At 51.9% G+C, this 12,880-nt stretch overlaps 1 protein-coding gene across 2 annotated transcripts in view; it reads right to left on the bottom strand.

The window, feature by feature from the left end:
* Nucleotides 1-12,880, bottom strand: part of ABCB9 (ATP binding cassette subfamily B member 9) — a 28,132-nt gene that overhangs the window by 13,701 nt on the left and 1,551 nt on the right. For both annotated transcript variants that reach the window (XM_046638841.1, XM_046638842.1), the window contains exons 2-4: nt 8,097-8,787; nt 1,582-1,696; nt 876-1,006 (exon numbers count right to left, since the gene is read on the bottom strand). In XM_046638841.1, coding sequence (XP_046494797.1) covers nt 876-1,006; nt 1,582-1,696; nt 8,097-8,703 — 853 coding nt within the window. In that variant the 5' untranslated portion in view covers nt 8,704-8,787. The remainder of the gene's footprint in view (nt 1-875; nt 1,007-1,581; nt 1,697-8,096; nt 8,788-12,880) is intronic.

Genomic DNA, 12,880 nt, shown 5'->3' with positions numbered 1-12,880 from the left:
ACAGGGCGGACCTCCCCCACCTTCCGGGCGGGGTGGGGAGGGAGGAAGAGATGCCCCTCGAGGGCCGCTTTGAGCCCAGCCCTTGACACCAGCCTCATGCCTCAGCTTCAGCACATCCCACAGCACAGAGATGGCGGCCGGGGCTCAGAATGGGAAGAGGCTCGCTCAGTGCCACACAGCTTGCCGGCAGCTGAGCCAGAATCAAAGCCACGTCTCCTGCCTGCCCTGGCAGAGAGATGAACTCCTCTCTTGCCTCACAGAGAAATGGCCGTCTGGGCCGGAGGAGGAGAAAAGGCAGATACTCTTTTACCAACCCCTGGATCCCGGGCTAAGAGCAACCCTATGGGGTGGCTGCTGTGATTGTTCCCATCTATTGTTCTTCGTGAGATGAAGAAACAGAGGCTCAGGGAGGTGAAGTTAGTGAGTGGTACGACCAGGCCTCAGACCCAGGCTGCTCTGTCTGAGCCTGGGAGCCTGGCCAGAGACGACACTGTCTGTCTGGCTCACCCTGTACCCCCACCCCACTCACCCCCATAGGTGCTGGGCCTCTCAGGCCACAGGCTTGGGCAGTCCTGGCCCTCACGATTTCCAGAGGGCAGTGGGAGGCGAGGCCTTGGCTCCTGCAGGGACCTCGGGTGGCCTGGCCAGGGTCCCAGGGCAGCCACAGCTCACACCCAAACCTCAGCCAGCAGGCCAGCTCCCCAGGGCTCGGGCAGGGCCAGGGGCCAGCCAGCCTGCTGGGGGTTTCCCTCCTGAACTGGATGGAGGGGCCAGCGGGGCTGAGACCACGAACGTGCCCACTTAATTCCTCAATGCGAGGCAAGCCCACCCCGCCGGGCCCAGCCCCAGGTCACCCCAGGCCCCGGGGGACCAACCTGTGCGATTCTCGTCAAAGAAGCTCATCTCCTGAGACACCAGCGAGCGGAAGAGACGGTTTCGAAGGCGGATGTTCAGTCTGGCAAATACGAGGGTAAAGATGCCGCCCCGAATACCTGCGGCAAATGAGCTAATTGCAGATAAGAGATGTTACATAGAGCACGACGTCCTTCTGACAACCAACAGCTGCTACCTGGCTGTCCCCTCCCGCTGCTGGCAGGCATCGGCCACTTGCGGGGCGGAGACGGGATGGACCTCAACCTTGAGCCCACTCTCCAGGGCTGGCACCACCCCGAGGTCTCCCTTGTCCCCCAGCTGGAGCTCCCAAGGTGAGGGCAAAGGGGGACTGTGTCTACGGGTCGGTGAGGGACCCGACTTTGCCAGCCAGACCCCTCTCCCTTCCAGAACAGTGCAGACAGGGCTGGTCCTCGTCTTCCACTTGGAAAACAGCCAGGGAGGGTGAAAAGGGAACCCTTAAGGACTGCAGCCATTTTTAGGGACAAGCGAGTATGGCTCTAGGGTGTGGCTGAACCACATGGACATGGGTGCTAAGCCCTGTTTGTTGGTTACCACGGTGACCAGCTAAGGGACAGGCCCACCAGGGACATTTCTTGCACCCCTCTGGCCCATTTTCCCCTGAGGAGCTGCTCTCCCCCCACCAGCTGCGGGCCTCGGGGGCAGGGAGTGGGGTCGAGAGCCGACTACCTGCCAAGGGCCAGCAGACACATGACAATGACGGCTGTGCTGAACTGCTCCATGCTCTTCTGGATGATGATGCCGTCGATGGCCCGGCCCGTGTAGTAGGGGAGGAAGGTCTCTCCTGCCGGAGACAGGGTGGGCTCAGGGCGCATCTGCAGCCAGGGGAGCCCGCACCCCTGCTCCCAGAAGCCCACAGGCCACCCCTCTGCTCGCTCCACTGGGGGCGTTTCTCTCTGGGCAATCTCCAGCCTCTCCCCACGGCGGGAGCAGGGTGGGGGCCGCTGCTCAACGCTCTCTCTCTTTTCAGGGAGCAGGAACACAGGACATATGGGTTATTCCATCTACCCAGCCGGGGTCGGGGGTACTATAACAGCCACCAGGCCCCCAGCACTCAGAGCACGGGACTCCGGGCGGCGGTTCATCCTCTCTGCATGCAGACTCGAGTTGGTCCTGTCATCACACCACTTTACAGAGGAGGAAAGCGACACTGAAAGGATGAGGTGACCCTCGCCCAGGCCACACAGCAATAGGGGCTGATGACGCCAAGTTCACATCCTTCTTCTCATTGACGGAGGGTTCAGAGTCCAAATTCTAGAACCTCAGATGTGGATATTCTGGCTCCGAGCAGTGCTGGAAATTGCCACCGCGCCCCTCCTGGTGGGCGCTACACAGTTTGCCAGGTTATTTCCTACCCGTTTGTCTTAGTGAATCTTCACCACAATCCTGGGCAGGGGTGGGGAGAGGGGGTTGAGAAGGGATGTCACCCCCATCTCACAGAGGTGGAATGGGAGACTCAGAGAAGTGGAGTAATTTGCCTGAAGTCACACAGTAGTTAAGAGGCAGGGCCAGTACTCAAACCCAAACCGGCTTCCAATTTGGGGGCTCCTTCCTTGTCCCTTCCTTCCCAATAATCCGGGATGCCCACTCGTCTCATGGAAATGATAGACAGGGAATGAAACGCGGTCAGCCCAGGCTCTGTCCCGTTTCACTGCAGCTCTTTCCACAGGCACAGCTTGGCCTGGGGCTGGGCACACAGTCGGCACTCAATAAAGGTCAGTGAATGAATCCTGGGCAGATCTGGCCAGCCCCTCCTTGGCCAGCTCTACATGACTGGCCCAGTGGGGACAATGAGGGCTTCTGTGGGGTTCTGGTGCCCTCTGCTGGTCTTGGCACAGGGACCACAAGATGGCAACCTAGGGATCCTCAGTCCCTACAGTCCTCGGCCAGACGGGGTCTCCAGCCACCACTGTGGAGTTCCACGTGAGCGGAAGCTCTGCCTCAGTTTACCCACAGGGGAGAAAAGGGCATCAGCGAGCTCCAAAAGCATTTTGATTCCAGCAGGCACCGACGATATTAACCACAGCAGACGTTTCTCGAGCCCTTTCTGGGTGCAGGTGCTGGGCCACGCACATATGCCAACTCTGGGGTTGAATCTGCACAAGAGCCACATGAAACTCTCCAATCTGTCAGCAGATCCTGAGGCTTCACCTTCAAAATATTTCCAGAACCCGATCACTTTCACTGCCTCCACTGCCCACCCGGGTCCAAGCCGCCCATCTTGCCTAGACTATGTCAGTAACCAGCTCCTGGCTCTCCCTGCCCTTGTCCCCGTCAGCCTGTTCTCCACTCAGTTGACAGCAGGGTCTTGTGACACTGAAATGAGATCTTGTCATACCTGAGCCCAAAACAGTCCAATGGCTCCCATCGCAGCCAGGGTAAAAGTCAAAGTCCTTACAGTGGCCAATGGCATCCTGCACAATCCGGCCCCTGTGACTGACGTGACTTCATCTTCTACCCTACCCCCACTCACCCTGTTCCAGCTCTGCTGGCCTCTTTGCTATTCCTTACAACCAGGCACTTTTCAGCCTCAGGACCTTTGCATGGGCTGTTCCCTCTGCTGGGAGCACTGTTACCCTAGATATCTGCTCCCTCATCTCTTTCAAATCTCAAATGCCTCCCTCCCATATAGGTATGGTATTATTATTCTTCCCATTTTACAGATGAGAAAACTGAAGCTCAGAGAGGTTAGGTCACTTGCCCAAGTTTATGTAGTTGGGTTGCCATGAAATCCATATTAAAGAATCTCAATTTAGGGGGCCGGCCCCACGGCTGAGTGGTTGAGTTCGCGCGCTCTGCTTTCGCAGCCCAGGGTTTCGCCAGTTTGAATCCTAGGCGCGGACATGGCACCATTCACCAAGCCATGCTGAGGCGGCATCCCACATGCCACAACTAGAAGGACCCACAACTAAAAATACACAACTCTGTACCGGGAGGCTTTGGGGAGAAAAAGGAAAAATAAAATCTTAAAAAATAAAAAAAAAGAATCTCAATTTAATAGGAGATACTCAAACCTAAAACTGACCTTTCTTCCCAATCTGCAGTTTTTCTTTCAGATTATGAGATGTTAGTAAAAGCTGGGCCCTACTGGATGCTTGTTGATTGAAAAACAATTATTAATAATCACAGCACCTAACTTTCATGAAAAACTGATTTCTGCTGGGCACCGTGCTTCATCTCACTTAATTCTCACAAGAGCCCAAGGAAGTGCCCATTTCAGGATGAGAAACTGGAGCTTGGCTGGGATCAGTAAACTTGCGTGAAGTATCAGTGACGTCGGGGGCCTGAGCCCAAGTCGGAGGCAGCAACTTCGACCCAGCAGAAGGTGTGTTTCAGGACATCTGCATTCTCTGAGCACGCCCCGGCTGACAGCAGGGCCCTGGCAGGAAGCGAGGTCGTGGGGCACCATCTGCCCACACAGGCAGGACAGTCATCTGTTCGCTCATTCATTCGTTCACTCATCCCGTGAGCCTCCCTCTGTGCCAGGTATCAGGGGGGCAGGGAGAGTCGGACTCGGCCCCACCTCTGAGGGGCTCAGCCTGGTAGTGCAGGCAGGAGGGTGGACGCATGCTCTTCATGTCACCAACACTGTAACTGAGGTGCAGACAAAGGGCCGCTGTCGGTGGAATCCAAGGAGGCTTCCCTGAGGAGGGGACATCTGGGCCTTGAAGCATGAGTAGGAGAACTAGCTGGTTAAACAGAAAGGATCACCCCAATATTCACAGCCACCAAAAGTTATCGGGAGCTCTCTATGTGCCAGGAGTGTCCGGGTGTTCTCCTTGTCTTAACTCACTGAGCTTCAGAGCCCCAACATGATGGGTCACATTATTATGTCCATTTTACGGCTGAGGAGCCTGAGACTTTGAAAGGTTAAGCAACTTGCCTAAAATCACACAGCGGTTAAGGGGCCAGGACTGAGAGGGCAGAAGGTGGACAGTCAGAGAAAGGGGCTGTGGAACTGGAGCCAGTTCTGGGCTTCGCCTGTCCTCTTCGAGAACACTCTGGCTTTGTGGCCACTCCCAGACTCTGTCCCCGTGAGTGAAACATGGAACCACTCGTGATCGCTGACATTCCCGAGTACTCACCTGTTGCACTAAGCTCTGCACATGCCTGTCTCCCACCTGCTTTATTCAAGCTTCACAACCTCATGGCGTAAGGATACTACCAATCCCAGTCTCACAGACAAGGAAGTGAGGCTCTGGAAGGTTCGAGAACCTGCCCACGGTCACACAGCCAGGGAGGAAGCAGGATGGGATTTCCACCTAGGCCTTGTTGCCCCAGCTCCCGTGGAGTGTCCACCCTGCAATGCTGCCATCCTACCCTCGGTGCTGGAGTGGTGCTTTCAACCTGCCTGGACCAGACCCATAGTGACAAATACATTTTACATCACAAACCAGGTCACACTTAACACACAGGCGCGCGTAACTCCAAGTTTCACAAAACTATACTTCATCTTTCCACAGACAATGTGCTCTGATGGTCTCTAATTTCTTCTGCTTCATTACAAAAAATGCTTTGACCCAGCAATCCCACTTCCGGGAATTATCCTACAGATATACCCACATGCATATGAAATGTATTTATTGTAAGAAAAAGACTCAAACTAACCCACGAGTCCAACAACAGAAGACTGACTAAATAATCTATGGAACCAGACGAGGATGCTCACTTTCCCACTCTTATCTAACATCGTATCAGAGGTCGTAGCCAGAGCAATCAGGCAAGAAAAAGAAATAAAAGTGATCTAAATTGGAAAGGAAAAAGAGAAACTGTCGCTATTTGCAGTTGACATGATTTTATATATAGAAAACCCTAAAGAATCCACTAAAAAACTTTTAGAAATAATAAATGAATACAGTAAAATTGCAGGATACAAAATCAACATACAAAAATCAGCCGCATTTCTATACACTAACAATGAAGCAGCAGAAAGAGAAATTAAGAATACAATCCCATTTACAATTGCAACAAAAAGAATAAAATACCTAGGAATAAACTTAACCAAAGAGGTGAAAGATCTGTACACTGAAAACTGTCAGTTGGACTAAATTAAAAAAGACACAAAGAAATGGAAAGATATTCCACGCTCATGGATTAGAAGAATCAACATAGTTAAGATATCCCTATTTTCTAAAGCAATCTATGGAGTCAATGCAATCCCTTTCAAACTTCCAACAACATTTTTCACAGATATAGAACACAGAATCCTAAAATTTATATGGAACAATAAAAGACCCCAAATAGCCAAAGGAATCCTGAGAAAAAAGAACAAAGCTGGAGGTATCACGCTCCCTGATTTCAAAACATACTACAAAGCTATAGTAATCAAAACAGCATGGTACTGGCACAAAAACAGACACACAGATCAATGGAACAGAACTGAGAGCCCAGAAATAAACCCACACATCTACGGACAGCTAATATTCGACAAGGGAGCCAAGAACAATGGAGAAAGGAAAGTCTCTTCAACAAACGGTTTTGGGAAAACTGGACAGCCACATGCAAAACAATGAGAGTAGACCATTATCCTACACCATTACACAAAAATTAACACAAAATGGATTAAAGGCTTGAACGTAAGACCTGAAACCATGAAACGTCTAGAAGAAAACATAGGCAGTATGCTCTTCAACATCGGTCTTAGCAGCATATTTTCAGGTACCATGTCTGACCAGGCAAGGGAAACAGTAGAAAAAATAAACAAATGGGACTACATCAAACTAAAAAGCTTCTGCACAACAAAAGAAACCATCAACAAAACGAAAAGACAACCTAACAAATGGGAGAAGATATTTGCAAACCATATATCTGAGAAGGGGTTAATATCCAAAATATATAAAGAACTCATACATCTCAACAACCAAAAAAACTACAACCTAACTACAAAATGGGCCAAAGATCTGAACAGACATTTCTCCAAAGAAGATATACAGATGGCCAACAGGCACATGAAAAGATGCTCAACATCACTAAGTATTAGGGAAATGCAAATCAAAACTACAATGAGATATCATCTCACTCCAGTCAGAATGGCTATAATTAACAAGACAGGAAACAACAAGTTTTGGAGAGGATGTGGCGAGAAGGGAACCCTCGTACACTGCTGGGGGGAGTGGAAACTGGCGCAGCCACTGTGGAAAGCAGTATGGAGACTCCCCAAAAAATTAAGAATAGAACTACTATATGATCCAGCTATTCCACTGCTGGGTATTTATCCAAAGAACTTGAAAACACAAATGCATAAACATACATGCACCCCTATGTTCATTGCAGCATTATTCACAATAGCCAAGACTTAGAAGCAATCTAGGTGCCCATCAAGGGACGAATGGATTAAGAAGATGTGGTGTATATACACAATGGAATACTACTCAGCCATAAGAAATGATGACATCCAGCCATTTGTGACAACATGGATGGACCTTGAGGGTATTATGCTGAGTGAAATAAGTCAGAGGGAGAAAGTCAAATACCGTCTGATCTCACTCATAAGGAGAAGAGCCATCACAGAGACAGAGATTGGACTGGTGGTTACCAGAGGGGAAGGGGGGAGGGGGGAGGGTGAAAGGGGTCATTAGGCACCTGTGTGTGGTGATGGATTGGAATTAGTCTTTGGGTAGTGAACATGATGTAATCTACGTAGAAATCGAAATATAATGATATACACCCAAAATTTATGTAATCTTATAAGCCAATGTTACCGCAATAAAAAACCAATAAATAAATAAAGTACTGCACAGTTAGTACACACACAATCAATCTATGGAATATCATGCAGCCCAAGAAAAGAATGAGGTACCGCATGGGAAAATTCCAGAATATATAGTTAAGTGAAAAAAGCAGGACCCTAAATAAAGTGTATGAGGTGGGGAGAGTAACGTGTTCATATGTGCATGTAGCTGTTACCAGGAAACACTGGAAACACATACAAGAAATGAATAAACGTGGTTTCCTGCCCGCTTGGAAGTTTCTGGAACCTTTTCCTGTAGTTGGCTCTGGGCAGGGGGATCAGGGTAGCCAGGGGCAGAATTAAAAGTGAAACTCTCAATGTTTACCTTTTCATAGCAACTTGATGTTTGAACCATGTAGGTAAAATGTTAAAAATTTCAGAGGAAAGAACAGGGGGTTATATCCGCTACACTGATTTCCTGGGTGCCCACCAGGCCCTGTGGGTCCTCACTTACCCAGAGCTGCCACGATGAGGAAGAAGGAAGCTGCCATGAGGAAGGCCACGTCGGGCTTGGTGTAGGACAGCAGCTTCTGCAGCGTGGCCCCCGATGCCTGCTCAGGTGGCGACTGGTCCTCCGCAGGGAAGCCCTCGGCCTCGGCCTCAGCACCTGTCCCTGGCTCCAGGGCCTTGGCGTCTGGTTGCACCGTGGACAGCAGCCACCAGAGCAGGAAGGAGGCAGCGAGTGAGATGTAAGTCCACACGAAGAGGGCCCAGAACCATGGGTCCCGGACGGGCTTGCGCACCTCGGAGAAGAGCAGCAGCTTCACCATGGTGTAGATGCCCGCGAAGAGGCACACGAGGGCAATGACCGTCCAGGAAGCCCGCAGCCGCCGGGGCCCCAGGGCGCTGTTCTTGGCCACGCCGATGGTGGCCCCCAGCAGCAGGCAGCTGCGGTACAGGCAGGCCGCCCAGAGGTCCAGCACCGAGTCAAAGATGTTGAAGTGGCGGATGTCCTCCAGCAGGCTGCGGTCCACGTGGCTGAGGACGTAGATGGCTGTGGTCATGCCAATGTCCAAGCTCATGAAGGCCAAGGTCACCACCACCGCCTTCCACAGCTGCATCCTGCTGGCTGGCAGTGGGCAGGCGCCAATGGGCAGGCTCTGGCTCACGGGGGCAAGGCCATTGTTTGCGGGGTGAGGTCAGACCTGTGGGGGCGACAGGGCAAGGGGTTCAGGTTTGCTACTTGCTGGCTGTGGAGCCTCAAGCAAGTCACCTGACAGCCGTGAGCGTCAGTTTCCTCATCTGTAAAATGGCACTGCCAAGAGTACTGATTTCATAGGGGTGCTGTGAAGACTCCATTCATCCAAGGAATCTCCACTGAGCGCCTGCTGGGGGCCAGACTGTTCTTTGTGTTGGGGATTTAACAATGAGCAAAAGGAACAAAGACCCCTGCTCTTGCGAAGCTGACACACTCGTGTCAGAGACAGATGATAAACATAAGTAAATGATATAGTATGTTAGGAGGTAAGGGGTGGGGGAAAAAAGAGTGCGGTGTAGAGGATGGGGGCAATGGGGGGGTGAGGGCAATTTTATTTTTTAATTTGTATTTATTTATTTTTACGGAAGTAGAGTTGACATAGGATATTGCATTAGTTTCAGGTGGACAACATAGTGATTTGACATTTATTTACATTACAGAATGATCACTCTGATAAGACTAGTTGCCATCTGCCATCACACAAAGTTACTACGATATTGTCGACTATCTTCCCTATGCGGTAGGTGACAGCCCCACGACTTACTTATGACTGGATGTTTGCACCTCTTATCTCCTCCACCTGTTTTACCCTTCCCCCTACACCCCTCCCTTCTGACAACCACTAATTTGTTCTCTGTAGCTATGAGTCAGTCTAAGGGCAATTTTAAATAGGGGGGCCACGGAAGACCTTGCAGTGAAGGCCACACTTGGGCCAGACTGAAAGAGGTGAGGGAGTCTGCCATGTGGATATCTGGGGGAAAAGCATTTTGGACGAGTGGAAGAGACAGTGCCAGAGACCTGAGGTAGGAGTGTGCCGACGTGCTTGAGGGAGGCAAGGAGGCCCCAAGAGGTCGGCGGGGGGCAGGGGTCTGGAGGACTTCGCCGGTGAAGCTGAGATAAGCAAAGTGTGCAATAAATGGTCGCTGTTTTTACTGCTACTGCTGCTACAATTACTACTAATTTCTCTGAACCTGTTTCCTCACTTGTAAAACGTCAGCGTGAGGTTTAGCACGTGAACATCAGTTCTGGCACAGTGCCTCGTACGTAATAATTACTGCTGATTGTTACCCCCATATACAGTGGGTGCTTAATAAATGTTTGTTCACTTCTGTCTCCCCAAGTAAACCTTTGTACTCTTAGATAAAGAGGGGACTGCAGGCTCTAGAGTGATTCAGGGACTTTCACATCTGCCTGGAAGTTTCCAGAATCTTTTCCTGTAGCCCAGGTTGGCCCTCACCCCCAGCCCTAGGGCCTTTTGGTTTTCTGGAGCCTAATGTCTGCTTTGTCCAAAGCGTCCCCCACATGGGGCTCCTCGGGACTCAGCCGGGGCCTGGGAGACCCCAGGAGCTGCAGGGCCACCATGGGATGTGGGCCTGGTGGCCTGAGTTTGGGAGTGGGGCTTGTCCAGGGCAGAAGTGGGACCGAGCTAGGGCATGCCTCCAAGTGCTACCTCTTGTCTTCATTCTGTCCCTTTCTCTCTTGGGGTCTTTTTTGTCCCACCTGGAAAATGGGCAAAGCTCTGGAGTCCCCAAGTGGAGGGTGGAGGCATGGAACAACAGGAGTGGTGACTCTGAGTAGTGCAGGAAGGGGGGCCAGCCCGAGACACCCTCTCCCGCACAGCTCTGGTGCCAAAACCAAGGTGATGGACCTCATGTTCTGGAGTGATAGAAACCCCACACAACCCCATGAGGCTGGTTCCACATTCCTATCTACATTCGGGGAAACTGAGGCACAGAGGGGGAAAAGCACATGCCATATCACCCCGCTAACAAAGGCCCAAGCCAGGACTCGAGCCAGTATGTGAGGGATCCCAGCACCTGCCTCTCACCCTCTGTACCGCATGCCTGTATGTACACACGCCAGGTGCCCAAGAACTACAAGCTACAAGTTACACAGCACAGCCCTTCCTCTGAGCCCGCCCGTTATATGCCCGTGAGCTTTATATGTGTTCACTTATTTAATCCTCACAACAACTTTGTGAGATTTGCACTATCTTCATCCCCATTTAGCAGATGGAGAAACTGAGGCTCAGAGAAGTTAATAACTTGCCCCAAATCCTGAAGCTCGTGAGCAGCAGAGCTGAGATTTGAACTCAGAGCTGTCTGGCTCCAGAATCTAGGCTCCAACTGCTAAGCTAAGACGCCTGTCAATACAACAAGAGCAAACAGGGAGCGTTCAGCTAAGGAAAAGAGAGTCTACAGTCATGTGCCATACAAGGACGCTGTGGTCAAGGACAGAGCATGTACCACGGTGGTCCCAGAAGACCAGTGCCATAGAGCCTAGGTGTGTGGTAGGCTGTGCCATCTAGGTGTGTGTAAGCACACGCGATGATGTTTGCATAACGACAACATCGCCTAGTGACGCATTTCTGAGAACTCAGCTCTTTGTAAGCGATGCATGATGCTTAAGCCCCCAGAAGCCAAGAAGCAGAGCAGATGACCATGATCACAGTGACACTGACAGCAACAACAGTAAAACCAGCTGACACTTATTGATGTTAAGGTGTGCCTGACACTGTTCTAGGTGATTTACATGCATTCATACTCAAGAGTCCTATGAGGTAGGTTCTATTATTATACCCATTTTACAGTTGAGAAAGTTGAGGCACAGAGAGGTTAAGTGGCCTGCCCCAGGTCACATAGCTACGAAGTGGCAGAGCTGGGATGTGAACCCAGGCTGTCGGGTTCCAAAGTCTATGCTCTTAACTCCAAAGTCCTAATCCTTCAAAACCAGCCTCTCCAGGGGTAGTCAAGCCCCCTAATGACACTCAGAAGGGGTCTGATACGCAGAGAGGACTGAGAGGTATGATGGTCCCCAAGCCTGGGCTTTGCCCTCACCCCAGCACTTCCAGGCAGACTCAAGTCTGTCCCAGAGAAGATGGCTGCCTTGTCAGCAGCTGCCCCTCCCGTGAGTGGGATCAAGGGCAGGGGAGGGAGCGGGGCCGGGATGGGAGGACAGACACCCCTTGCCCAAGCCCTTGCTGCATTCCCAGCCTCAGCAGGGCTGCCAGCGCAGGGCTCCTGTCTGCTGCAATGCAGAAGCCTCGAGGAGCCAGTGAGTGGGTGAGCGCGAGTCGGAGCCCAGAGAGGGATGCTCTTGGCCTGGTGCCACACCAGGCCTCCTGGCCAAGTGACTGCTGGCTGCCCAGGCCCTGCCAGCCACCTTGGCTGCTGCTCACCTCTTGGTGAGCACGAGGAGTTCCTCAGTCCCCAGAAAGGAGCTGGCGTTCAGAAATGGGACAGAAGGCAGATCTGCCAGAGACCAGCCCAGGGGCTTGGCTGCCTCTCCCGTCCCCCACCCACCCTCCAGTCACTGAGGGAGCTCCTTCCTGACTCCCCTCTGCTCCGCTCAGGTAATGTCAACCCCATTTGACAGCCACTCCCCGCACCCCCCCCTCCTGGAGCCCCAGATGTTTATCTTTACTGGAATAAACAAAATTTCGCATACCAGCATGACAGTCTGTCTGAACCATGTTTTACAGAAGGGGAAACTGAGTTCCAGAGAGGGAGGGGGCAAGGCTTGTCTAGGGTCACCTAGTGAGCTGGGGGCTGAGCAGCAATAGCACCAGGGTCCCCCAGCTCCCCAGTGCTGAGTCCTCCTACTCCAGGTCTGATGGAGCAGAATGCAACTCGGGTCGGGTTACAGCCCTTGGTGGGGACAGGCTCCTCTGTTATTTTTAAAGTTACTGAGTAGGAGGATGAAGAAGACAAGACCACCAGCCAAGACTGTGAGGAGGAGAGAATGGGGACCACAGGGCTGCTTAGAGGAATGTCCCTGCCCTCCCTCTGACTCACCTGGAGGATGCAGCCGGGCTTGGCCAGGTGGAGCTGGAGGGCAAATTGTGGGCACATGGGTGACGTGTGTGGCTTGAGGGACAGGGACAAGGTTGTGGCCAGAGGCCAGAGCAGACACTGCCTGGGGCCTGATACGGCCCAGGAGGGCAGAGGCAACTCTCCTTGACCCCAAATGCTAAGGAATGGCACAGGATTAGCAAGTGGCCCCATCCCTACGAGGGATCCTGTCAAAGGCTTTTCTTCCCA

Source organism: Equus quagga, chromosome 15 (assembly GCF_021613505.1).
Source record: "Equus quagga isolate Etosha38 chromosome 15, UCLA_HA_Equagga_1.0, whole genome shotgun sequence".
NCBI lineage: Eukaryota > Metazoa > Chordata > Mammalia > Perissodactyla > Equidae > Equus > Equus quagga.
This window is presented reverse-complemented; position numbering and strand designations above follow the sequence as displayed.